The 27,492-nt window shown below is 27.8% G+C and overlaps 2 protein-coding genes across 2 annotated transcripts in view; one reads left to right on the top strand and one right to left on the bottom strand.

The window, feature by feature from the left end:
- The window catches only part of LOC136971406 (rhodanese domain-containing protein CG4456-like), a 47,212-nt gene that overhangs the window by 15,499 nt on the left and 4,221 nt on the right, over positions 1-27,492 (bottom strand). The window lies entirely within an intron of this gene.
- Positions 71-26,130, top strand: Orc5 (origin recognition complex subunit 5). Its single transcript, XM_067265860.1, has 13 exons — positions 71-173; positions 1,038-1,130; positions 2,384-2,572; positions 4,467-4,541; positions 7,953-8,064; positions 10,993-11,123; positions 11,966-12,014; positions 12,937-13,027; positions 17,915-18,062; positions 22,833-22,877; positions 25,588-25,698; positions 25,828-25,940; positions 26,010-26,130. Exons 1-13 carry the CDS (start codon positions 78-80, stop codon positions 26,053-26,055), a joined length of 1,299 nt encoding a protein of 432 aa, XP_067121961.1. The 5' UTR covers positions 71-77; the 3' UTR covers positions 26,056-26,130.

Here is a 27,492-nt window from a genome sequence, read left to right as displayed (position 1 = left end):
TTTTAACATAGTTATTAAATAAGATGTTTCATTAATAATTATAATTTCAGATTTACAACAGAGTATAAAAGAAAAATATGAAGAGCTACAATGAAGATAAATTAATGCATATTTTTAAAAAAGTTATTTCAAGAAGGAAACAAACAGAAATTTTATTAAAATTATTTGGTCCTGTAAGTTTTATATATTGATATTACATATTAATCAGATTTAAGTGGATGCACAACTGTGGTATGTCAAGAAAAATGGCAAGTTTGTGGCAATGATTAGTATTAGTTGTTGTGCTGCTTGGCAGTTTGGTGAAAATAGACTCCAATCCAACTTTTTCGGCATTTGCAGCATCAATATACTTCCAGCAGCCACTAGTAATACCGATTCACTTCACACGAATGGACATTTCGAATTGATACCACATGATTTTTTTAACATGGGGGAAAATCCAAAAATAGATCTTGATATAGAAAACTTGGAAATAGTTCATAAACATGTATTAATTGCTTAAATTATTTTTTTTCTTAATGAAATAAAGAAATTAATTTAAAAATATGGCATTCAAATAACTATGGAAATTGTCTTTGTCCTTCTTGGATTTTACTTTTTACTCATATGTTTAGAAAATTAAGAAGTGGTTAGCCACAAGTATGACTTTTCTTCTGTGATTTTGGTTGCCACTTTTTGCTTCTGTGTCACATGTGTGCATCTGCATCTGCATCTGCCTTTACAGATTCAGGTAATTTTATGAAATATTATTTCTCTACAACCTATTTATCTAGAATAAAATCCAATTTTTTTTTAAACTTATTGTTAAACAAAGCTCATAAAATTGATTATTTAAAAAATTTTTCTTTCATATGCAAAAAAGTTGTAAAATTTGATTCCAAACTTAGAATATTGTATTTTAGAATCAAGGAATTACAGTATTATTACATTTTAAGTAATGAAAATTAATGACATTGTCATTGTTTTTTTAATTTTTCAAAAAAAAAATAACTTGCTAATCAAAGTATTTATGAATGTTTGTTTTAATGTTGTTTCAGCCCAGTACTTTTGCTACCCAGAGTATTTTTATTTATGGACATGCAGCTACTGGTAAAACACTGTTAGTTAAAACTATTATGCAGCAATTACAGGTATTTTATTTAGATAAATTATTTTATATGTCTTTTTAAACTGAATAATTTTCAACTTTTAAATCACAAAAATATCATTGATTAGAAAACTTTATCTAAATACAAACTAATCCTATTGAATTTTTTGATCTATAATCTCTTGACTTTTACTTTAATTATTCCAAGATAGCAATATTATCTATCTCTGTCTCCAAAATGTAGTTAGAAAAAATAAATTTATCATCGTCTCCCTAAGGACAATTATATCTTTTTTTTATAAATTATATTTCTTTATTTGTATGTTAGTAATTCATGTGGCTTATTTTAAGATCGTTTAATCAAATAAATTATAAAAATCTAACCTAAAAACATGTTTTAACTTTTTTTGTTCTCTAGTTTGCCAAAAACATTAAGATATATTTTACTAGTGAAGTCAGAAATGGCAAATCCATGACCTGTGCAATAATTTTGATCTAACTGCATTGAATGTTTAAAAAAGAGTTAGGATTTTGTAAGTTATAAAAAATATTTTATAATTTCAAAACTTTGTATTAAATGTGAAATTAGGATCCTAAAGCTGTCATGAAAAGTTTTAAGGACCACTAATTATGAGCCTCTGACCAGAAAATTATCATCAAATAAACAATAGTGGATATCCATTAAATAATTTATTTGTTTCCTTTCTTAGTATTCTTTCACGTTATTATTATTATTTTCGTTTAAAGGATAAAAACACAACAAAAAATGCTTAAAATTTTATTTTATTTAATAATAAATTAAATAAAATTAAAAAATAAAAATTGGTTAAAACTTTTATTTAATAATAAATTAAATAAAAGTTTTAACCAATAAAGAGATCCATTACAGTTGGTTAATTCTATAACTGCAGCCCATTCTCATTTGCCTCGATAACCCAGTTAATTGACTACCTACTGCCATGTTGTCCCATGGGAGGGTGAGGATTTTTTTTCTTGTTTTTTTTTAATTACTCAAATTAAACATTTGAACCTTTGTAAAAAGATTTGGAGTGTGCTTTATATTTCTTGTAATATGTGAACTCTTCAAGAACTCCTTTTATTGCAATGAAATTTCAATGATATCTGTATAGATTAGTGTAATTTGATATGTACAAAGAATGCTAATGTTTTAATAATCTATTATGTAATGGAACAAATTATAAGCCAAGAATATTTTTTATAGTTAAGTATACTAAGAAAATTAAATGCTTTAGTTTAAAATTGAACAGTTAATTAATTCAAAAAATTTTTTTTCAGCTTTTTCATATTTGGATAAATTGTATAGAAATGCATACACCACGATATTTGTTTGAAGGTGTTTTGAAAGCAATTTCAAAATTATTGAATTGTGAAGAAAACTTTCAATCTTTTCATTGTGATGATATGTGTGATTTTTTATATAAATTGAAAACATTAATACCAAACTGCACTGATACTTTATATATAGTAAGTAGATCATAAGTTTAATTTTCTTAAATCTTATTTAAGATAAAGTAGAAACTTTGGAATATATTATTTTATTAAATAAAATTACAGTAGAGCGTCGATAAGTGGAACCAATTGGGGACTGGGGTCCTTCCAGTTAATGATTTGTTCCAGTTTCCGACTTTGTACAAAAAAATACATTAACCTGTCCGATGTTCAAATTTTTCTCTGTTGCGTGTCGCTTCGTGTTGAATTTTCGTCGATTTTAAGCCTAACGAAAATTTTTATAATAATCATCGAAGCTATCGTATTGTTAAAAATTATTTCTGCATTTTGTACAAACAAAATAAATATATTAAAGAATATAAAAAACATGAAAATTATACTTTAGAAGTAAATTTAGTATCAAAAACATTCGATTCAGCACGACACAGTCCGACTGAAAATCGTTCCACTTTCCGGCCATTCCACTTACCGACGTTCCACTTATCGACGCTCTACTGTATAAACAATTATATTTATTGTTTATAAGGAGTGTGATTTTATGAAACTTAAAAATAGACGAAAGAAATTGAAAATTTATGTTATAATATGAAATTATAAATATACATTAATTTCTTGAAATATTTCAACATCAAAAGTATGCATTTTACATTTTTGCTTATATTAGATAATTATATTGTAAATAATATGTTAAATATTAGATTATTTTTACATATTTATTATTAAATGAATATGTACCAAATAAAAAAAAATAAAATTAATCACAGATATTTTTAAAAGGAATAATAATAATTTATTTATTAAAATATTAAAGATTGTTTTAATTGGTTAATTTAAATTAATTATGTAATGAATATCAATCATATAAACTAAATATTTATCAAAAGAAAGAATATTGTATCTAACAATCTACCTTTTTCTGTTTTTTTTTTTTTTTTTAAGTCCATTCATTTATTTTCTTTAAGTACTTTTTGGCTTTCCAGTGCATTGTGAGAAGTAAAAAGTGCTATAAAAATTTGCTGTATTAAATTTGATCATCATCCAATATTAAATTCCTCTGTATATCCATATTTTGCATGATGTGCATTTGATTGTAGTGTAGAGAAAACATAGATATGCAAGAATGATGTAGAGTTGAACATGGTTAACCTTTCAGCAGTGGGAGAGTCAGGTATGGTTCTATCCCTTAGTAGTGGAGAATATACCTGGAAAATTTTTAAAGTATTTTTTCACACAATTTTTCTCATTTCTATTTCAGAAAAAGTATTTGTAAACGGTTATGTCTAGTAAAGAAAAGTCTTTTTTTATTGTTACATAATTCATTTTTTATGTGAATTTTTTTTTGGCAGTAGTTTTTGGCGATACCCCCAAAAGAATTTAGCGGATATATATGTCCCTCACTGCCACGTGATTGCCCTCGATGTATATATACGTCCCTCACTGCTGAAAGGTTAATACTAAGGAGGAGGATTCTTTGGTACCTGCTATGGAGAGATTGATAATAAGAAACTAGTTAGATTAAAGAAAGCATAAAAACTGATTCAGTAATTTAAATTAGTTTAACAGAAAAGAGAGTAAAATACTTTTTGGCAGGAGGCGTAAAATTGTAGGGTCATTTGTGAAGAGAACATTGTCTTGAAACAATAAGAATTTAAAAGCTGATGATGGTTGAATTTGATATTGCAATTTTTCACAGCTTTTTGTTCCTAATAATGATCTGAGAAACCCAAAAGTACTTAGATTAAACATACATATGATACAATACCCTAAGAGAACAGAAAAGGTTGATTAGAAAGATTTGAAGAAGTAAACTTTTAATGTTGTATATAACAATTCTGTATTAAATTATTTATAAAGTTTTAATTATTAATTATATTTTATATCTATTAATTTGAACATTTTTAATTTACAGATTTTAGATAAAGCAGAAATTCTTAGAAATTTTAATCATTCAATTTTGTCTTCTTTTCTTAAACTTCAAGAATTAGTAAGTAAAATTTTTAATTATGTAATCTATACTGGAAAATGATTATGAAACTTTATGAAACATTGAAGATTAAGAACATATATTCTAAGATTTTTGTAGTATTTTTGATTCTATTGCGACAAATCAATTTGAATTTTTACATGATCCAAGCTCATCATAGACTGCGTGACTTATCAAGACAAAAACTCATAACACCTTATATATAAGCAGCCATGTTTATTAGAAACTAACTCAGTTGTATTTAACGACCTTCTTCAGGATAGAACATCAAAAAATCGAACAAAAGAACATTTAGCAGTAACGAACAAGCGTTTGGAACGTTTTTAAATGAACATCTAAATAGAATAGCGTGCGCCATCTCTACATTGATGAGTATTAAATAACACAATACATGAGAATAATGTAAAAATAGATAACAAACAGTGAAAAATAATAATATATGCCTCGTGGGGATATTAAAAATAAAATACGAACAGAAGAATACGGTGCGTGCCAAACATCTCATATAGCCGAGGGAAGGGTAGGAGCTGTGCAGAGACTATAACCGGCGGGTTCAATCCTTGCGTAAGCTTCTGCATATCCGCCTTTCTGGCGATTACGTGTCGCCTGAGCGCCAGGCCGTAGATATTTTACTAGCCTCTCAGAAGTTTATGGATTGTCCTTTCTGGCTAGCTTTGTAGATATGCCATGCCTCTGTATAACGTAGGTGCTTTATGTTACGAACTGTTTGTATTAGTCTTGCTTGGGTCCATTCGGCTTGGACTTCCTGGGGATCTGCTAGGACATAAGTCGCCAGCGCTGTGCAAGGCTGTTCGTTTCTTGTGTTTCTCTGATGTTCCGCCAGCCTTTCCTTGAGTGATCTTCTGGTGGCACCGATGTAAAATAATTTATTCTGCCTCCGTGCGTCCGTAATCGGGATTTTGTAAACTCCTGAGAGGGAGTTAGTGTCCGGGCGTCTTTATCAGCTCTTAACAGCTGGTATATAGTGGGACTCCGTTTGTATATTATTCTTTTGTTTGTAGCGGTTCCTATACGTCTATATATGCCGCTCAGTGCTGCTCTGTAGTCCATCAACGTAAACTCCTCAGTGTTTAAGAGGTTTCTCCTCTTAGTGTGTGTCGTGGTGAGGCTAGTGAGGGCTTTGTGACTGATCCCGTGCTTCTTAGCTAGCTTAATGATGTAATTCATCTCTTCGTTTTCGTCTTGGGTGCTACTACAGTGTGTGTGTGCTTGAACGGCGAGCGCTCTGAATGCTGCGAGTTTATACGCCGGCAGGTCGTGCGAGTTCCATGGGATGAATATCTGGTTGTAAGTAGGCTTTCTGTACACCTTAGTGTGGAAAGCTCCTTGGCTATCCAGCTGTATAGATAAATCTAGGAAATGTATAAATTTATCATTTTCTTGTTCGAGTTCGATCTCGAGGCCGAATTTGTTTTCGTTGATATCTGTTATGAATTGGAGTATGTTGGGAATTGGAGTAGTAAAACCCAACATACTGAATTATCATGATGTATTGTGCTATTCTTTATTCAATAATTACAGATAATGCTTTAAAATAAAACAAAACATGCATCCTCCTTGCAAAACAATGAAAACACCAGTTGAAATGCTAATACAGTCAAACCTCTCTATAATGAAACCTGTATATAGCAAAAACCTGTCAAGCAGACTGGCAACTTTAGAGCTACTAGCTAAAATGACACTTCCCTAATAAGTGTCATTTTTAAAATGGGGGTGTCCTATTCAGTATATATCTCACCCACTGATGCATGTGAACTAACCATCAAACTATTACCAATATATTCTTTATACAAAGTCAGCTGAAATGTACGTTGCTTCTTCTGTGTTGTTCTGTGAGGTGTTTGTTATCTGAACATAAAAAATCTTTTGCAAGAGTGTTCATTATCCGATCATCCACTGTATTTTGATTAATAATATAAAATCTTATAACACCCAAGAAATTTACACAACTTGTTACTGAATTGTTTTTCTTTTGCAGAATATCTCTCCTCTCAATGCCAATGTTTGGTCTGGTAGACAGTTGTAAAAGAGGCTTGTTTCATCTTCATTAGACGTCCTAGGCCTTGTACTTTCCAGCTGCTTCAGAAACCTTTTAAACCAGTGTTCTTTAGCTTTGGTATTGTCCGTAGTAGCACACTCCCCAGGCAGTTTTTTAAACACCAGGCTGTGGTAGAAGTGTGCAATACAGTCATTTAATGCAGGAAATATATTTCAATTTCCATTGTTGCATCTATTTTGATAGAATTTTCCTGAAGCATCAATAAGAATACCTGATGCTCAGAGCTACGGTACCAAGAAAAAAAATAGTTTTTCAGCTTTTAAGTTGATTCTTAGCTGTCTTCCTTTTCTTGGCTGATATACCACGGTTATCAGCCTACTCTCTGATTTTTATTTATTTATTTATTTTTTTGCATTAATTGAATTTAGAGTTGATGATGGTAGGCTTAGTCACTTAGCTACATTGGTTTTTCTTCACCTCTTACATAATGCACACACATTCTTCTGGAATCTGAACTTATTTCATAAGAAACACCATATGGAGGAAAAATTAGATTAAAAAATATCAAGCACTATAAAGGATTGAACACAAGTTGAACCACATATTATGTACTGAATTAAGCAAAAATATGAAATGAAATGAAATGATTCACACAGGCAGTATCGAAAATTCACATACAGAATCATCAAATACCAAAGCAAAAGTAAGAAAATTCTTATATCAACAATAATTTTTTTTTTATCACTAAAGGGAATGTAGAAAGTTGCTAAATCTCTATTACAATAATTGAAAACTTCATAACATTTTGTCATCAAAAAGCATTAAGATCTGGTAACATGCACACAGACAGGTTTTTCCAGCTGGACTAGGATCGCAACACATCTCTTACTTTCCAGATAACAAGCTGGAAGATAAGATGCTTGCAGTATCAAATAGCTAACTGTATAGAATCCAAATTACATCTTGCTACACCCCACTCAAAAAACATCAACTGCTGTTATACTGCCAATTCATATGAATATTTGTGTATGCAATGTTGTTCTTTCTTAAAAGTCCTAGATTAACATTCTTCAGTATTAGAAATTCTGACTAATAAATGCAGAAAAATAATAAATTGCAGAACCATTGATGTGGGTTTATAGTTTAATTAGGATTTATTCAAGGACTGTAGAAATTGAACAGTGTTTCTGGGAAAGTGATAATCTGGGATCAATACATTTTGGTTTTGCTATATTATGTATACAGATAATTGTAAATAATTATGATAGAAAGATGGTTTAACAAATTAAGATTAATAGAGGACTTCAAAAATTTAAATACTTTAATAAATTTTTAATGAAAAATTAAATTTGACATAACATTTGATACTAAAAAATTTTGTTTTTTGTTAGATTAACTTGAATGTATGTGTAATTTTAATCTCAGAAATTGTTTGGGAAAAATTTCAACAGAGTACAACTACACATGAACCATATATTATTCATTTTCCTGATTACAATAAAGGTTTGTTGTAAATCAATTTATTGAATGCAGTTACTAATTTTTTCATAAGATTTATTAAGAATTACTACATAGAACTATTTTAAAAACTAGTGTTGTTATTTAATCAGTGTAATGATTAATGATTATTAGTTTTTTATTGTGTAATATGCTACAGTATTTTTTTATTGCATTATTTATTTTGTACAGGATAGTATATAGTGAAGTGTCCTCATTTTTGTTTGTCATATATTTTTCCCAAGAAATTCTTCTTGCAGTTTTTTCTTTCTTGTAACACTATCATTTCTTAATGTCCAGAAATGGAAATTTTTAAACTTCTTAATCTTCATCCTTTATTTTAGTATATGTTATAAATACCTATGATAAAAGATACTGTGCCTAATTTAATCCATAAATTAGGCACAGCAGAAGATCAACAACAATAAATAATAATAAAATAGAACAGTTATAATGATATACTGTAAAAATAGTTGTGTGAATGAGGTTTTTCTTTTTTATTTAAATCAAGAACTTTCACCATTCTCTTAAAGAGTTTTATGGTTTCTCTTGGAAATATTCAAATTGTCAGCATCAATACTGTCTACAACATTATGCTTGACAAAGGGATGATTCATATCCTGAATGTAATATTTACTGCTTAAAAAGTAACAAATCAAACTGGAAAAATGTAGATATAAATCACCTCAGTAACCTTAGTTTTATTCGAGTAATATCTTAAAAACAACGAATGTTTTTGAACAGCTTGACTAGAATAAAACTAAGGTTACTAAGGTGATTTATATCTGAATGGGAAGAAGTGAGACGACACAAAATTTCATAATGCTATTCAGAACAGTGTACAATTTAAAACTTTGAATTGTTTAGTTCTGGTATTTTCCTTTTAACATTTTTGAATCATGATTGACCATGGGTAACTGAAACTACAGATAAGGGAACTACTGTATGTAAAAAAACATATATAGCAATTTTATTTAGCTTTATTAATTTCAAATAAAGTATTTAATGGTATTTAATTACATTTTCTAATTAATTAAGTAGAAATATTAACTAATATTTAAATTGATTAATTAATGATGGGAAATATTTCCAACAGAATTCTTAATTATATTTATTAACAAATTCACTATGATTTTGGACAAATTTATTGAAAATGTGATTCTGACCAGATACAGGTATCCCTCGTATAAGACTGTAGTTATGTTTTAAAAAAGTGCTGTGTTATGCAAATCCGTGCTACACAAAACAAAGGACTAATACAAAACATGGGGTTAGGTTCCAAAAATTGACAAAACTATTCTATTCTTTTTCTTTACTAAGAGAAATATGTTTATTACTTAGTAAAGAAAAAGAATAGAATACTAAATACTGAACCTGTTACCGGTGTAATTTGCGTGAAAAATCTTCTTTCCACAAACGTTTTCGAGCTTTCCAAATAGCTCTTCTTCAGGTAGAGAAAAATATTCCAACGAAACACTTCGAAAAAAGGAACGTAGACATTTAAATAAAAACCGAGGTATTTGGAAAGCTCGAAAACGTTTGCGGAAAGAAGATTTTTCACGCAAATTACACCGGTAACAGGTTCAGTATTTAGTATTTCATCCCCGGTGTCAGAGTGAAGTGTAATTTTACTTAAGAATAGAATAGTTTTGTCAATTTTTGGAACCTAATCGATAATCAATTTCCAATCAATAATTAACTAATAGTCACAATTAAAAGGACTGTATTATGCATTAATATTAATTTTAGTTAAACAAGGGTGATTTTTTTGCAAAGTATTGTCATCTGAGCTTTCTGTTGTTGTTCATCAAAAATATCAGCAACATCTTCATTTTTCTTATTTTTATCATAAAAAATTATTATGTATGACAAAATAAAAATACGTTATTAATCAAAAATTTGTTTTAGGGGGCCTTCGTTTGTTCATTCAAGTACTAGATTATTTTTCACCAGAATTTGTATTCAAATATTGAATTGTTTGAGTACCAATATACCTCTGTATTTAACTTGTCATTTTTACAAATGATTATTAATCTATTTTAAACCATAGGTAAGTAATACTTACCTAAAAATCTTTAAATAAACTTTACTAAATACAAAGAGTAATCTATAAAACCAAAACATGGTGACAGTCTTAAATGCTAATTTCTGAAAGCAATGTCAACAATACTTGGTTGATAGGAAAGCTAGGACAAGGGGGGAAAAATTGTTCTATCAGTTTTCATTAAAGTAAACTCGATGAAAGGCACAAAACAAATTGAAAATTTAAATATTGTAAAATTTATGATCAAATTTGAGACAATGTGTATGCTTACTGGAATAAAAAAAATATTGAATAGTGGAGTTTGCACTTAAAAACTTGAAATTTTGTACAGACAATTTCCTGAATTCTCAAATTGTGTTATATGAGGGATATCTGTAAATGTGAGATAAGTTTACTGAAAACTTGCATATGTTTTAATGATGACACTAGTTAGTGTCATTTATTTACTATATGTGTTTTAGTTTGGAAACTTAAAAATTTTATGCTATTTATTTACTTGAAATGATTTGATTTTTTTAAAAATTTGATTATAAATTTTAAAAAAATGGTAGAATTTTTTTATTATATGATATTGTATGTTTTTTGATGTTTGATAATGTTTTGGTTATCAATGCATCTTTTCATAAAAGTTTCTATTATTATAGTTATTTTTAGTGCATTTATGCATATAATCATTGCCCATAAATATATATATCTTATAATTATGAAGATAGCAGAGTAAAGATTTCTCACTGTAAGAGAAAATTCATTTTTGGTGAAACTGATATTTTTATTTCCATTTGTAACATCAGATAAAATGTAATTTTTATTTGTATACTAAATTTAAAATAAATAAAATTAGTTCTTCTAACAAATTATGTATTATGTTTTGTCAATAAAATATTTTTCAGATGAACTTCTAAATATCATGGCCCTTCAATGTCCACCAGATATTTCTGAAGAACTTTACAGAGGATACCTGAAAATGGTTTTAGGAGTATTTTACATAGTTACAAGAAACTTGAAAGAACTACAATATTTGGTAAGTTTTCATTTTCATTTTGTAAATTTTAAATTGCTACTAGTTAATTACATGTAATTAACTAGTAGCAATTTAATATGTTATTAATTTATATATATATATATATAAATTAATAAATTATGTGTGTGTGTTGTGTGTGTCTAAATAAAATGGTACAAGTGACAAATTGCATTTTTATGTGGACTTGATAAATTGAAGTATTTCTAAATTATATATTTTTCAATAAAATGAAGAACCAGTAAGATTAAGGTACTAATTTTTTTTATTCAAATACTAATCAGAAGAAATTCTGCTTATTTTTTATATGATGATCATATTTCTAAGAAAATTAATGTAGGCATTTTTATAGAAAAAAAGAAAATTGTAATCTAACAAGAAAGAATTTACAAGAAAGACTTAATAATAAAATTTAGTAAGATTCAATTTCAGAAAAAAAAAAGCTTACAGTATTCAAGCTCAATCATTTTATTAATCTCCATAAATGTTTATGAAGATAATTTTAATAGTTTTGCTATCTTTACATATAATAAATCCAAAAATTTTTTTTAATAATCTACTAGTTTATAAATTGTAGCCTAAATATCTCTGGTTACCTGTAATTTTATTAGAAGTATAACAATCAAACAATAAAATATTTCAAAATCTTTTAAAATTTGCTTGTACTTTTTCTAAAAATTGCATATATGTAGGACCTGTGAATTGTACGTTTATTTGTTAATTTAATTAATTAATTAATTTTATATATAATGAATTTTTAACATAAATAAATTAATGTGTACAAATCTTTATTTGAACTTTCTATATAATCATGCATATAAAACCATATTTTTCTTCTTATTTAGGCAAATTTAAATTTTCCTAAATACATTGAATATATTAATTTAGGTGAAGGTGAGTAGTAAGTTTTTTTAAAATACATATACAGTATTTTATATTGTAAGTGTAATATAATATAAGTGTAATATAATATGTAAGTGAATATTTGCAGAAGATCACCTTCTGCAAATATACGTTTCTATCAATGTTCATACAACTTGTACCCATTAAAACAGTGGCCTATTCTGTGTTACTTCCTTGAGTGCAATCATCTCAGCATCTCTTCATTTCATTGTAGCATTTTTTTGTTGTAAGCTTAATGCATTACATGTTTGTTTCCAACAGTAAACCCATTAACAAGAAGTCCTACATTAATATTCTACAGTCATCTCAGTGATGAAATGAGACAAAAATAATTTTGTTTCTGATGAGCATAAGATTGTGTCCTTCATCACAACACTATTTCAGTATATCATACTTTTCTAGTTAGTGAATATCTGACAAAACAACAGATAACTGTACAACCAGAGCCTCCTTACTCACTTCTTTTTTCTTTTCATCAAAATAAAAGCCATGTTGAAAGTTGATGGTTTCAAATCAGCAGTAATGAAAAGTGCTGTGATGATTGCAGTCATTACACGCGAGATAATGCAGAATGGGATGTGAGACTGTTTTAAGAAGCGGTAAGAACATTGGCAGAAGTATGTAGCTATAGAAGGTGCTTATTTGAAGGTAATCGTCTGTAAATATTAATATTTGGATTATTAAAATAACCTATATTTATGAGTACTAGAGTAAAAAATTTAGTTTATTTTTGACTCTAACACATATTTTGATAAAATGCACACAAAAATGAAAATCAAAAGTTTGTTTAGACTATTCCAAGTATATATACTAATATAAATTTAAACAAATATTATCATGTATTTTTAAATTCAAAATTTACAGATCTGTGAGTGTTATAATAATAACCTGAGATTTAACATTGTTTTTTAAGCAAGCACAACAGATGTTCATAAATTGTGGAAAAATATTGAACCACATTTAAAGAATTCACTAAATACTGTTTATATAAGAGAAGTTTCAAGGTATTTATGATAATTTTTATTTATATTTTAAATATTTACATTTGTTTTAAAATTTAATTTTAATTTATTATGATATAATGATGTTTTAAGAATAATTTTTACTAACATAGCTCAAAAATAATTTTTTGTCTTGTAGATTTAATAATTAAATGTCACAAAATTTTACTATTTGTCTTGTTTTATTTACTATATGTAAATAAACTATAATGTAATATGTAAATAAATGAAACAAAAAAATGTTTATATTAATAATAATAATTTATAAAATTGTATGCAAAATAATTTTAATTAAAGTTCATAAATTTGCAACAGTTTAGAAATCATAAAATATATATTTTTTACTAACATTATTTTTATCTTAATTCATCCAACTCTCTTAGTACACAATTTTACCAAAGTGGTGTTTGTTAAATTGTTGAATTTTAACATAACCATAGCACACATGTATTTCTTTTTACATACAACTGGCAAACAAAAATATTACAAAATTTGCAATGTCATATTTTTCATATACTATTATTCAAAATTGTTTTTTCTACATGCTTAGTCTAATCTGCTGGAATAGTCAATCATTATGCTGCAAGAAATCGTTATTAAAATATACTTTTACATATTCTTCATTTATTTGTATTAAAAAATAATTGACTTTATGCATGAGAAAGCAATTGCTATTATTATGATCAAAAGTGGGTTGATTGATTACTACTACATTTTGTATCTATAAAAAAAAGGACCTGTATAAAATATAACTAGAACTCACTTGTGCCTGTGACCGTTGTGAAATTAATTAATTCAAGTCAACGAACGTTTTCTGGACGCCTTCCGTGTCCTTCTTCAGGTTAAACTGCTGGATTCTATTATTTTTAAAAAACTCCGTTCCGATCTTTTAAGAACGAATTCGAAGATCATTCGAATTTGTTCTTAAAAGATTGGAACGGAGTTTTTAAAAAATAATGAATTGAAGAACCTATGTGTAGTTAGGCAGCACAAGGAAGATTAATCCATGAACCGAACTGACCACATAATAAAAGATACAACTGATCTGAATTCGCCATACTTATCATTAAGAAGAAACCTTTGAGGTATTATAATTGTTAGATGGTTGTAAACTCAACTCTCTCTGTCTAGTGTTAGATATAGCATGAATAGATTATTTTTAGATCATTAGATATTAGTTAATCTCCATGCATTTTATTCTCTTTTATTAATTGAAGGTCATTTGTTTAATTTTATCCTGTATATATTTTGTAATTATTCTAGTTAAGTCTAATAAATATAATTGTTGTTTCATTTAGAATTGGACTTAGAATAATTCATTTATATCACACGTACACAGATAGATTAATACGCATGGTTATCTGCGTGTGTTAAAACTGATAACCTGGTGTCAGACCTGATTGAAAGAGGTGATTTAGCGATCATCGCTTCCAATACAAAATATCCCACTTGATAGAATGTCCCTCCGCCCCACCGCTCGCAACTTAGCCATTCTTATATGACAACCGAAAGATTCGTTTTACAACGGATACTTGATTAAGTGATAGGGTTAATCATAGTCATTCCCTACCCTTAATTATGGCTTTCACATACTGTATAGTATATTAAAATACTAGAAATTATGTTATTTTTTGATTATAGAGCTAAGACACATAGGCACTAAAAATCATATAAATTATGAATTTATTACTATTTATATGATTTTTGGTGCCTAGATGTCCTAGCTATAATGATTGTTAACAGACTAAAATGCTTATTTCCTACCCAATTAGTATTTTTTTTATACAGAAACGTAAATTACATTATATTGAAGATTCTATTTTATAACTCAAAACCTGGTTACAAAAAGATAGATTTTCATGTCTTGCAAAACTTTTGGATACAAATGTCTCTCTCATGCTGTTTTGTTTTCATTTTAATTAAAAACAAATATTTTAAAGATGTAATAAAGATGAAAAAGCATTCCTTAAAAAAAAAATATTTTTATAATTGTGTGTAATATTTTCAGAAGGGTGAGATAATAGAACTAGGGCAAATTTGAAAATGAGAATATTTAAATATTATATAAATTAAAAGTCTGTAATATGAAATTAATTAGATACAATTTTTTAATTAAATGTTTTTCAAAAACAAGTAAACAGAATATGTAAGATTAGTGATGATGATGGTAAAATGTCATTTTTATCAAGTAATACTAAAAAATCTTCACTATAACAATAACTCTCTCTATAATAATTTTTTGGTTTTGCTAAATAACATTATAAAGGGATATTGAAAATTATACGTTTGTAATCACAGTATTCATTAAATATTGGATATTTAAATGTGAAATTAATTATACAAATACAATAAGACTCTGCTTAACGCTGATTCAATATAACACAGTCTGCTTGAAGCCTAAAAAAAGCTCAAAATTTACACCAATTCAAATTATCCGAGCATTTCATTGATTCATATATAATACGATTATTCCCAAACACGAACCAATCAGCAAAAGGTGGCAATTTGTCATAGCCCTGTATCTCCCTTAAATTTGTTTGTTTTGTGTGATTTTGGAAAAAATATAACGTCATGGTTGCCAAAGAAAATATCGACTTCACCTGGCAAGAATTAACTGACAAATGCATGAACGAAGTGTGGAAGAAGTTATGGCTGAAGTTATCCAAGAATTCTCAACGAGAAGAGCCTATTGCTGTATCGTTAGGTTGACAATTTGGTCAACCTAATCGATACAGAAGGGCTAGGAGATATAGATGAGCAAGATATCGAGGAGTTACTGTAGGCAAGAACTTGCAGAACAAGGAATTCATGTAGAACTGGGAAATCGTGATTCTGAAAAGGAAGAACCTAAAGAATTTCTCTACAGATTTCCTTAGTAAAAGTTTGGTAATGATAACCAAAATTGTTGATCAAATTGTAGCAAATGATCCAGATTTCGAAAGGAGTGCAAAAGCAAGATGAGGCATTTTGGATGCAATCTTCTGCTACTGACATTTGCTTAAGGAAAGAAAAAAAAGCAATAAATGAAACTACACGACTTTGTTGCAAAAAACAAGAATTTCAGAAAAGCCAGGACCATCCTCACAAAAAATGAACTTTAGATTTTTGTGTGCATATGTTTGTGTGTTATTTAACATATATTATTATGCAAATTAATATAAAAATAACTTAAAATTAAAATAAAATTTGTTTATTTTTGGTCACATGTTCCCCTTTCCCTATTTACTCTGTGTTAAAATGGCCTCGTTTAATTCTGCTTTATTTAGTGCTTTGTTGTCTAGGAATGCATCCCCCGCGTTAAGCGGGGTCTTACTGTATTTCATTTTCGTCAAATTTCATATTAATGGATTATTGAATTTGTAATTTATATGAATTGTTGAATAAATTAATGTTTTTAAAAATTACATTATAGCCTATTTTATATTTAAAAAAAAATCTTGGTTGGCAAATGTTAAAATGAATTTATTCAAAATGCATAGATTGAAAAATATTTAATTTTCATATTTTATGCAATTTTAGTTAAGGGTCACCATATTTTCATGCATATAATTCATGATGGCATACAACCCATAAACTTGTTAGAATAAAAATAAAACCTTTGCATAGATCATACCATCATATATCCCATATCTGTGGGAGCAGCCATTGCTCCATAGGAATTTTTGTAATTGCATTTTAAACCACATCCCTTTCAGATTCATTTTTTTATACACAAACAATCTGCAGATTATATTCAAAAAAGCAGTACTTCTAGCTAAGAAATTTTAAACAGAAAGTGTTATTGTTTGTGTTTGAAATACTTCTAGTCTGACATTGTGCACCACATACATATAAGAAAAATTTAATGTTTAGTTTTTGCATATTTTACATGTATTGATTTTTGTTTTATTTTAATACAAAAACCAGATAAAATTATTTGAGGATAAATTCAAAATAACAATCAAAAGCTCTAATATAAAATAATTATATTGTCATAATTGAGAAAACAAATATATCAGAAAATATAATGTAAATATGCTTATCACAATTAATTCTTTTAAATTTAAAATGAAGATTAATATGAAAATAGTTGTCTTAATGCCAGCAGATTCTAATAATTTTAAAATAATTTACAAGTGAGCAATGTTTCCTAAAATCAATAGGCAATACTACTCATTGATTTCTTGTTCTGTGTTGTTGACTATTTTAAAATACATTACATTTGTATAAATTCTTTTTAAAAAGAAATAGCTGTTAAGGAGTTTTGTACAATTACATGTATTTAGGAACATACAGACTTCAAAATATTGTGTTAAAAATATTAATGGATTAAATAAAATTATTCATTTAATTATAAATAACGATTAAAAAATTATTGTTTTGTTATACAGTAAACTCCCACTAACTTGGACTTCATGTAACTTTGACAAATTTTTGAAAAATTGTACAGTAGTTTAAAATTTTTTGACAACAGAAAAATGATAATTTACGAGTAATTATAATTATAATGAAAGTATAATTAATGAGTATTTTTGATATCCAGAAGTCAGTAAATTACTAAATACTTTACATTGCTGTATGCTGTACTGTTATGAAATTTTTTTAGTTCATTTCCTATAATAATAAATTCAGCAATATAATCTCAGCTCAGTAAAGCTTCTGTATAGAGCTGATCACAATCCTGTATAGCCACATCTTCATTTTTTTGTGTCATTAGAGAGAACATCCTGCTAACTCAGACAACCTTCACCCTGTATTAGTCCAAGTTAGCAGGGGTTTACTATATTACATTTTTTCAAAAGTTATCATCATTTTGAGTTAACTCATGATTTTGTATGTTTAATATAATGTAAAGTATAATTTTTAATTACATATTTTTAAATAAATATTATATTATTTTTTTTCCTCTAGTCAAAAACAGGAAATTGATATGAAAAATTTTAAACATGTAATACCCAAAAAGTCTACTGAATTACCTTTCTATTCAAAGTTTTTACTCATAGCTTCTTATCTTGCATCTTATAATTCACCAAAGACTGATAAGAAATATTTTGTGAAGGTTTGAAATATTTTTGAAATATATTTTAACTTTTTAAAATTATTAGCATATTTCCATGTTTTATTTCTGATTAAATTTAGTTTTAGTAGTAGTTTGAATTTTACTTAGTTATGAATTTCAGGTGAGTTATTTTTTTTTTTAATTTAAAAATTTTTAATATTTCTGTGAATAAAATGATACAGTCAGGCATAATACAGGTATCTCTTGATTAACATGGTTTTGATCAACATCACTTTTAATTAATGCAGTTAAATTAATTGCAATCATTTCTGAACTACATATTCAAAATTTTGATTATCACAGGTCTTCTCTCACTCCCTTTCATTCAATACAAGACTCAGTACTTGCACAGTTACCATTTAAACAGAACAGATGTGTTTCTTATGTTTGCAAATAACAAATTACTAAACTTTTTATTTGATTATATGTACAAATATATACCTGTTGTCATTGTACCTAAGATAAAGAATGGTGTTATAGAAGAAAATAAAAAGAAAAAAGGAGAGTGGTTGGTTACTTTAGACACGAACTGGAAGTACAGTAGAGCATCAATTATCCGACCCCCAATTAATCGACTTATTGGTTAACTGACCGCATTCTAGTCGGCAAATTCAAATGTTCGCTAGTGATGTGGTGCTACAATATTTGGTTATGTCTTGGCTACTTTAATATTATTTTTGTTAAATTTTTGCATGTTTTAGCTGGCAGCACTGGCTCGACCATGAAAGGGAGACTAGTATTTAAACCAGGCCTAATACACTATACTAATAATATAATTTTTCATACTTTTCGGTTATCCAACTTTTCAGTTATCCGACCAACCCCAGTCCCCAATTAAGTCGGATAATCGATGCTCTACTGTAATTAAAAGATTTTGAACATGATGAAAGTAAAGCTAAGATTGGTAGAGGGCTAAGCTTCAATGAGTCAACAGTACATACTATTTTGGCCAGAGTGGATGATACCATGATAAAGGTAAAATTTCATCTGTATCTTTAAGCATACTACATACAGTGTCAAAGTATAGTTATAATTGAGATAAAAGACTGTAATCTGAAGTGAATTCCAATTGGTATGAATAATATCAGGGTTAAGATCTTAGCTTATTTTCATGGCTGAAAGAAACAAAATATAAAGAGGATATTGCAACATTTACAGTGAACAAAGGGTACTTTGAAAATTTTAAATCTAAAGCAGAAATGTAAATCTTAAAATAACAAGCTGTGAGTGCAGTCATAGATGCAACATCTAAATTTCCTGCTGAATTACAGAAAGTAACTATGATAATTTTCAACATGGATGAAACTGATCTATATGGGAAGAAAATTCCATCTAGAACATTTTAGCAAAAAGTAGAGAATTACAATTTGGCTATATAGCAGACATAGGCAAATGCGGCTCTTTTTGAGTTACTTGCAGCTCTTGCTGAAAGTGTTAATTTCTGTTTTTTATCATTATTTTTACAAATTTATTTTTATAATTTTGTGAAAATATGTTTATTAAAAAAATTCAATATTTGTTTTATATTATATTTATATTATACAATAAAATCACGCACCTTATCATACTATCCGCCATGACAATACAGAACTGCGGCTCCCATGCATTTTGCAAAACCTACATTTCAGCTCCCACTGAACTCTTGCTTGCTCACCTCTGCTATATAGCATCCAAAGATTTCCTAACCATCTTACTTGGAGGCAGTGTTGAAGTATATAAGACTTTAAATATAAGACCAGAAATCAATTTGTCAAACCCAGAACCCTACATCCTTAAGAGGGTGTAATAAACAATCTCTACCAATCATTTGGAAATCAAATAAAAAGGAATAGTTCACCCGTTCTGTGTTTGAAGACTGGTTGATTCTTATTTTTGTCTAGCAGTTAAAGTTTATTATAAAGCTAATAATTTATCTTTCAAAGATCTCTTTGCTACTTGAATGATCCTGGTCATCCTAACACACTTAATGACTTGTGTGATGATGTGCTGGTTACCACTTCACTGCAAAATACAAACAGATATTATTGCATCTTTCAAAGTGTATTTTATTAGAATTTTTTTACAAGCAGCTAAAGCTATAATGAAACAAGATTCCGATATTACTCTTCAAGAATTTTGGAAAAAATTCATTATTAAACATGCAATAAAAACTTCCTTGACTCAGAAAGAAGTGACATGAAGTTGTTGAGAGCTAAGCTGTTTGGAAGAAATTTTTGTCAAAATGCACTAGTGATTTTAATAGATTTGAACATACTGACAGTATCATAGTTACTGTTGTAAAGATCTTTGTTTTAAGGACATATGGGAAATGCTCATAAACTATTGGAATTGCATGAGACTTGAGTGATGATCATCTGGAAATCAAACAACATTGCATGTATGAAGAAGAAGCAATGTAAAGATAAAAATGTTTTAAAGGATATTACATCAAAATCACTTGTAAAATTCTTAGTTTTCTTTAGTTCAATTCTTGCTTAAGTATTTTAGGACTTATTAGAATTAAGCTTAAAGAAGAATAGTTATAAAAGAACATAAAGCTTAAAACAAATCATACAACTTGTAAAATTGTTTAATACTTTAGAATCTCTCATGCATCAATTAATGGATTTTTGACTCTGATTTTAATAGAAACATGCATGTTCATGTGTACTTCTATTAAAATCAGAGTCAAAATCACATTACAGGGTTAAAAGCATGTCATTGGAAAATGTTCCATTGACTATAGATACATTTTTCTGTAAAAAATAAACATTGCTAAACCTGTTCAACAAATATTAAACTCACATTTGTTGATTTCCTTCACAAAAGTATCAAATTACAGTATGTATTTTATCAGGTATACATAAAAATTTTGAGCCTCACTAACACATGATCATATTTTATTTTTATTGATTATTATAATTAATTAATGTAGCAACATTGCAAGGTTAATTAACTGCATTAATCAAGGGGTACTTGTAGTTGACATGATTGTTGTCCAGATTGTTCAACTGACATTGATATGTGTAAATATTATAAATAATAATCTGATATTACATAATATGCCTAAAAATATTTTTATAAAATCCATCTTCCGAAACAAAGCAGTAACAAATATGTCAACTCTAATAACCTTAAATAGCTTTGCAAAGTATAGTCCCACCTGAAGAAGGTCCTAAGGGACCGAAAACGTTTGTGGATAACTATACTTTGCAAAGCTATTTAAGGTTATTAGAGTTGACATAAATATTTTTATTTTTTAAAAATTCTGAAAGTCAAATATTGAGTGCAATACATGTGTTATTTTTGACAAGTACTATCTAGTTTTAACAAACCTTTAGTTTTAATACAAAAACACAATTTTACTGTAAAAATTGCAAAAATTCATTTTTTCAGAAATTGCTACTATGTATGGATTATTAAATAACTGCTGATCAAAAAATTACCTTCAATATTTTTAATGATTGATAATTTTTTGTAATATGTTTTCTACATTATTATTTTTGCTGAGTAGGTTTAAATATATTTAAAGTTTCTCAGTAAAAAGTTACCTAAAGTTAAATACTTATTAAATAATTTCACAAATCTTTCAGTTTTTTTATTTTATCATAAAATATAATAATAATAATTTTTGATGAATTTATATAATATACTGCTTCTTGACAATTACTAGGGAACAGTAGCCTAGTTTCTGTGAAATACTACCACTAAGAACATAATTCCTTGAACTGATCTGCAGGCAGCACTGTTATGCAATTTGTATAGTTTGCGTAAAATGGGTTCATCAATGATCATTATCACTGTGTAAAATTTATATCTGTAAGGATAACACGATAAAGGTTAGAAGATGATAGTGTCAAGTTTCAGTGGAATATTTCAGTTGAAGACAAAATAGGTATTAGTTGCCGTAGCCTGAACATCGTCATTTGAGTGCATACGATTGTGGACAAGTTGTTGGACAACTTGAGGCATGATGCTCTCTCTATGTTGCTTGTTTTTGTTGTTCGGCTCCTTTCCAAAGTAAGAAATGCCTGCCAATTCGTCATAAAGATATTTCAGTTCCTCTATTTATATATGAAATGTAGTTTTTCCTCAATCAATGTCTGCTATTATTTATGTCAAAAAATTTCACTGATCCCTAGCAATTGTCAAGCAGTATAATAAATTTTTTTATTTAATTAAAATACAGGGTAAATTAGGAAAAGAGGGAAAAATCTTGGTATGAATAGGGGGTATTATACTCAGTAGTATCAGAGATACAGTTGTATGAAATAATAAATGATGTGTGTAACACACATCATTCGAAAGAAATGTTTAAAACTTGAACTCTGAACTACAGTACACTTTACAATTGAGTGAGTCAAATAAGTTACATTACTTTGATTTACATCCCTATCACTATTAGCATGTCCAACATCTGTTTCCAAATGCTGCAATGAGACTTGGATTTTGCTTCTGAGTTAGCAGTGATGACCACTACTAAGTCAGAGAAACAACACATTATGTTCAGACATGAGTTGTAAAGTGTATTGAGGTTCAAGTTTTGAATGTAGCCTATCATTCATTATTGTTGTATTGTAAGCAACTTTCATACAGCTATATCGCTGAAACTATTGAGAATAATACTCATGTTCATATGAAGTTTTTACTTACAGTGAACCAAGATATTTTCCTCTCTTCCTGACTAACTCTGTATCATATTCATATACACTTATAGTTTATTTTAAAGTAGAAGTATCTGTAATAGGATGATGATTCTTAATAACTGTTAAATATCACATTTATTTCTAGAAAAAAGAAAAACATTCCCGGAAGAAGAAAAAGAGGGAAAAACGAGTAAGTGGAGAAAATACTATATACAGTATATATACTTTATGTCATACTTTATGTATGTGTATATATATATATATATACACACATAAAGTATGACATATATTGTCTATATTTTTATTAATTTTATATCAGATTTCCACATAGTTATGAGAAATATATTTTCTGTGGTTATGAAAATAATTTGTTAAAATGAAAACTAAAAATCTTTTCATAATTTTTACAAAATTAAGTTCTATTTTTACATTGATATTGACTACAATTTACTTAATATGATGCATTTTCATATTTTAAGTAATTATTACATATACAATGTATACTTCTTAATGATTTTTAAGACTAATATTCACTGCATGTATAATTGATATATGTGGTTCAGTATAGTTGATATACATACATAACTACAATATTTTAAATAAAATATTACTAATACATTTATCAAATACAAGTTAAAAATTTTATAATATAAAACTGATATCTTAAAACTAAAAAAATAATTAATTTTATTTTATATCACATTGTTTAAATTTATATTTTTTATTATATCAAGGTTTAGATGATGAAAAAAGTCATCATCAGAATGACAGCAATGCCTTTCTTCACTCTCAAGTTTTGATAAAGCAGTAGAAATTTGTTATTAGGACCAGAATAGTGCTGGGTTATTGAAAATACTAGATTACTGGATATTTTTGTATTTTTAAAAAATTTATAAATTATGTGACCCAAATGTTGCATACATATGGTGTATATTTTGTATCAGCACAGACTTATATGCTTTTGATTTTTTTACATATGCTTTGTTTGTGACTACATCATGTTAAGATTGTTTGCAAGTTTGTCAATCAGATAAGTTTGCAAAAATATTAATGAATTTATTACTCCACAAACTCAACATTCATGTGCATATAATAATTATTTTCTGAACATGTACTGTATACATATTCACATGTATCATATTCATATGCTCTGGGTATGAGCAATTTGGTTTTAGGCATGCTGTCTTTGCATTGGCTCATGGGAAAGAAAATACATTATTCATGCATATTGCTGAACACAAAACCCGCTAACTGCAATAAAACAATATTTGTTCAGCACAATACAGTGTAGACTATGACTATGTACAGTTTGCTGAATTATACTGCATAAAAGTTAGATGTCCTGGTAGTCTTGAGACAACAGTGATGGAACTGCAGAACTGCTTTATCTGGCACACACTGAAAAGTATCTGGATTGATTTTCAGCTACTTTTTGGATGGAAATGGATTACCAGACATTCTGGATTATTGGTTGTCAGATTAACAAACTTCTACTATATTTTATTTAAAATTTTTCTTCTTACTATAATAGGATCCAATTTCAATATCAGTCATATAAACTTATTTTAAAAATGTGGAAACTTGTTTTATGTTTCATTTGTTTTTTGTACATAACTGAAAAATTATGACATCCTTTCATCCTAGCTAATAATAGATAACAAATTTGAATTTAGTATAGCAATGAGTGTATTTGCATGCTTATGCACCATTCAACTAACATACAGAGTACGCTTGTATATCAGTCACAGCTAGAGGATTTGATCCCGGGATCCCGACCACTTTTTAGTCCCAAAATTTTCGGGATTAAGTTTTCCTGATCCCAAGATTTTCGGGATTGACATTATTTTAAAAAAGTTGCAAAATAGACTGCATGAAGTGAAATGTTCAGTGCCAGTGCTCTTAACAGAATTGCTTGCTATCATTTCAATATAAAACTTCTTGTATTTTGAACTAAAATGATAGGCGAGCAGTTCTCACTGGGTTACCTAGTAATATACTTCATTTTTGCATGTTTGTATTTTCGTGGGCACCAATCGATTTTCTGGCACAGTCAAGAGCACTTTTGGTTGGTTGTAGAGTTCTAACATGACCCTTCAAAAATTCTAATAAGTCATTCAATGGAGGAATATCATTACCCTTAAGCGAGCGCTCCCACCAGCCTCTGGTTGTTGCATCCAATTTAAATTGAATAATGAATATAAATAATATGCTTGAAAACTCATCTATATTAAAATTTAGAGCTTCTAACGATCAAATACACTCTGTAGTCGATTAAACAAAATTGTAACATGTGTCAGATGTGTTTATGATATCTAGCATTGATGTACAGTCTACAGCTCTGTCACACGTGTCAGGTATGTTATGTAACTGCAGAGTTAAGAATGCGGGGTGAGATCTTCCTGCCTAGTGCTCAGTGCATTTTACCTGTCAATGTGTCAGCCATCTTGTTTTGCCAGCGGATTTTAGTAGCGTTTGTTGGTGCAAACGCTACTAAATAATTCCAAATAAAAAATCCCGAAATGATCCCGGGATTGACTAAGTATAATCCTGAAATCCCGGGATTAGAAATAACGACTGGAATCAAATTCCCTAGTCACAGCTGACATGTTAATGACATTTTTTTACTTTTGGCATACTGGCACAATGAAGTGATGCTTAATCAACACCAAATGCCCGTGAGAGAACAAAAAAAAAGAGGACAATCTAACTAAATAAAGATGGAAAACTTGCCCAGTGTTGATTAAGCGTCACTTCATTGTGCCAGTATACCAAATACAAATAACAACACGGTTTTGATAGTACCAAATTTTTTTACTTAACAAACAAATAATTTTATATTTAGTGTTGAGTTTTTATAAAATTATTTAAACTTTTTAATATTGAAAATTAAATATTTTCAGCTTACAAATCATTTGATTGGACCAAAATCATTTCCTTTAGAAAGAATGTTAGCTATATTTTATTCAATTATTGAGGAAAAAACACCTCCAAAGGCAATTATATTTTCTCAGGTAACCATTTTTTAAAATTATTATTTGAATCCATATTACAAATAATATTTATTATTATCAATATATATACAATTTACCAGATACAATGTAATATAAATTAGATATTTCAATGTAAAAATTAATTTTTAGATTGCTTCTCTACAATCACTGCAACTATTGGCATGTTCTACTCATCCAGAAGAAATTAGTTTGCCAAAATACAAATGCCTGGCCAGTTTGAGCCTGATTAGAAATATTGGAAGGTATTTTTTGTTAAAATATCAAAATTTATAGTTTAAAATTACTTTCTAATATATTTATTTATTTTACAGAATAGTTGATTTTGATGTCCTTCAATATTTAGATGATTTTACATAAATTATAAATTGTGAAATAAAATTCTTATAGATTTTTTATGTACAAAAATTCTTTTATTAAAACATATACTATGTATGTATTTTTATTCAAGTTTATTATTAAGATTTAATATATTTATCTCAAAAGTAAGTTTAAAATAATCAAGTCTTGTTTGTTTTATTCATTTATAGATTATTGTTACAGGTATACCTCGAGTTACGTCGTTCTCGATTATACGTCGTTTGTCAAAAAAGTATATGGAAAAATAAAAAATCAAGTTTAAGTCATTTTATTCGACTTTACATCCGTCTGCCACAAACATTGAAGTCGTAATATCGCTAGAAAAGCGTTAAAATCACATAAAATCATATTAAAATATGTACATTTACAGTAAATGTTAATATAATCATCATAAATCCTAGAGAACGAAACATGAAAACATCTGCGTTTCTGTGTTGTCGTCTTATTTAGCGATCTTTAAGTGTTCATTATTGGCGTTTTCCGCCGTAGTTTTGACTTACGTCGTAACTACACGAGTAAATTCGACTTACATCGCCTCTCCTGGAACCAATTACCGACGTAAGGCGAGGTATACCTGTATTTGTTAAAATTAATCTAAAGCATTTTAGAAATCCATTAGTTGTAAAAGACATATATAAATTAAGAATATGAAAGGTGAATACAGACTGTTCTATATTGTTCTGCTCTGTTAGATGTTATTAACCTTCTTTCATCAAATTAACTTAAAATTCTTAAAACATTTTGGAAATTACTGAGAATAATAAATTTCTAATTATATTTTAACCAAAAATAAACAAGAAAAAAAAAATTACAATTTTTATTATTTTATAATTATTATATTTGATGTTTAGACTCAATTGTTTAAATATTTATTGTTTTTAATTCTAATAATAATTCTCACAAGTCAATCTAAAAGTTATCTTCTGGAAGGATTTGACAAGAACAAGAAACAAATTTCTACATACACAAAACAATGGATATTTATTATATTATTCATTTTATCCTTAAACTACCAGAACTGTTAATTCAACTATAAATGACGTCAGAACATTTGAACCCTCTCCTTGATTTATTCATTATCATCAGTTTTAAACTGGCTCAAATTGAAGCTCCTTTGCTGTCTTTTTTTATACATTAATTACTTTGATCAATGAATATATACAGATATATTCATTTAATATTAAACTTAATTATTTTAAAATATTTAATTGTATATGCTTTATGCAAAATCGCCTTAAGAACTGAATATTTGAATATAGAAACGAATAGTCGCCATAATGATAATTTAAAATTGCATGAAATTTATTCCCAGATAAAAATAAATATTTCGACAGAAATTTACTCGTAAATTCCGTAAATTGTCAAAACGAGTTATGAATATTTATAATTTAGCTATAAAGTCGGAAATAATGTTAAATTTAAAACATTGTTTCATTG

The sequence above is a fragment of the Centruroides vittatus genome, unplaced genomic scaffold, assembly GCF_030686945.1.
Source record: "Centruroides vittatus isolate TY-2023 unplaced genomic scaffold, ASM3068694v2 contig_250, whole genome shotgun sequence".
In the NCBI taxonomy this organism is placed as follows: domain Eukaryota; kingdom Metazoa; phylum Arthropoda; class Arachnida; order Scorpiones; family Buthidae; genus Centruroides; species Centruroides vittatus.
This window is presented reverse-complemented; position numbering and strand designations above follow the sequence as displayed.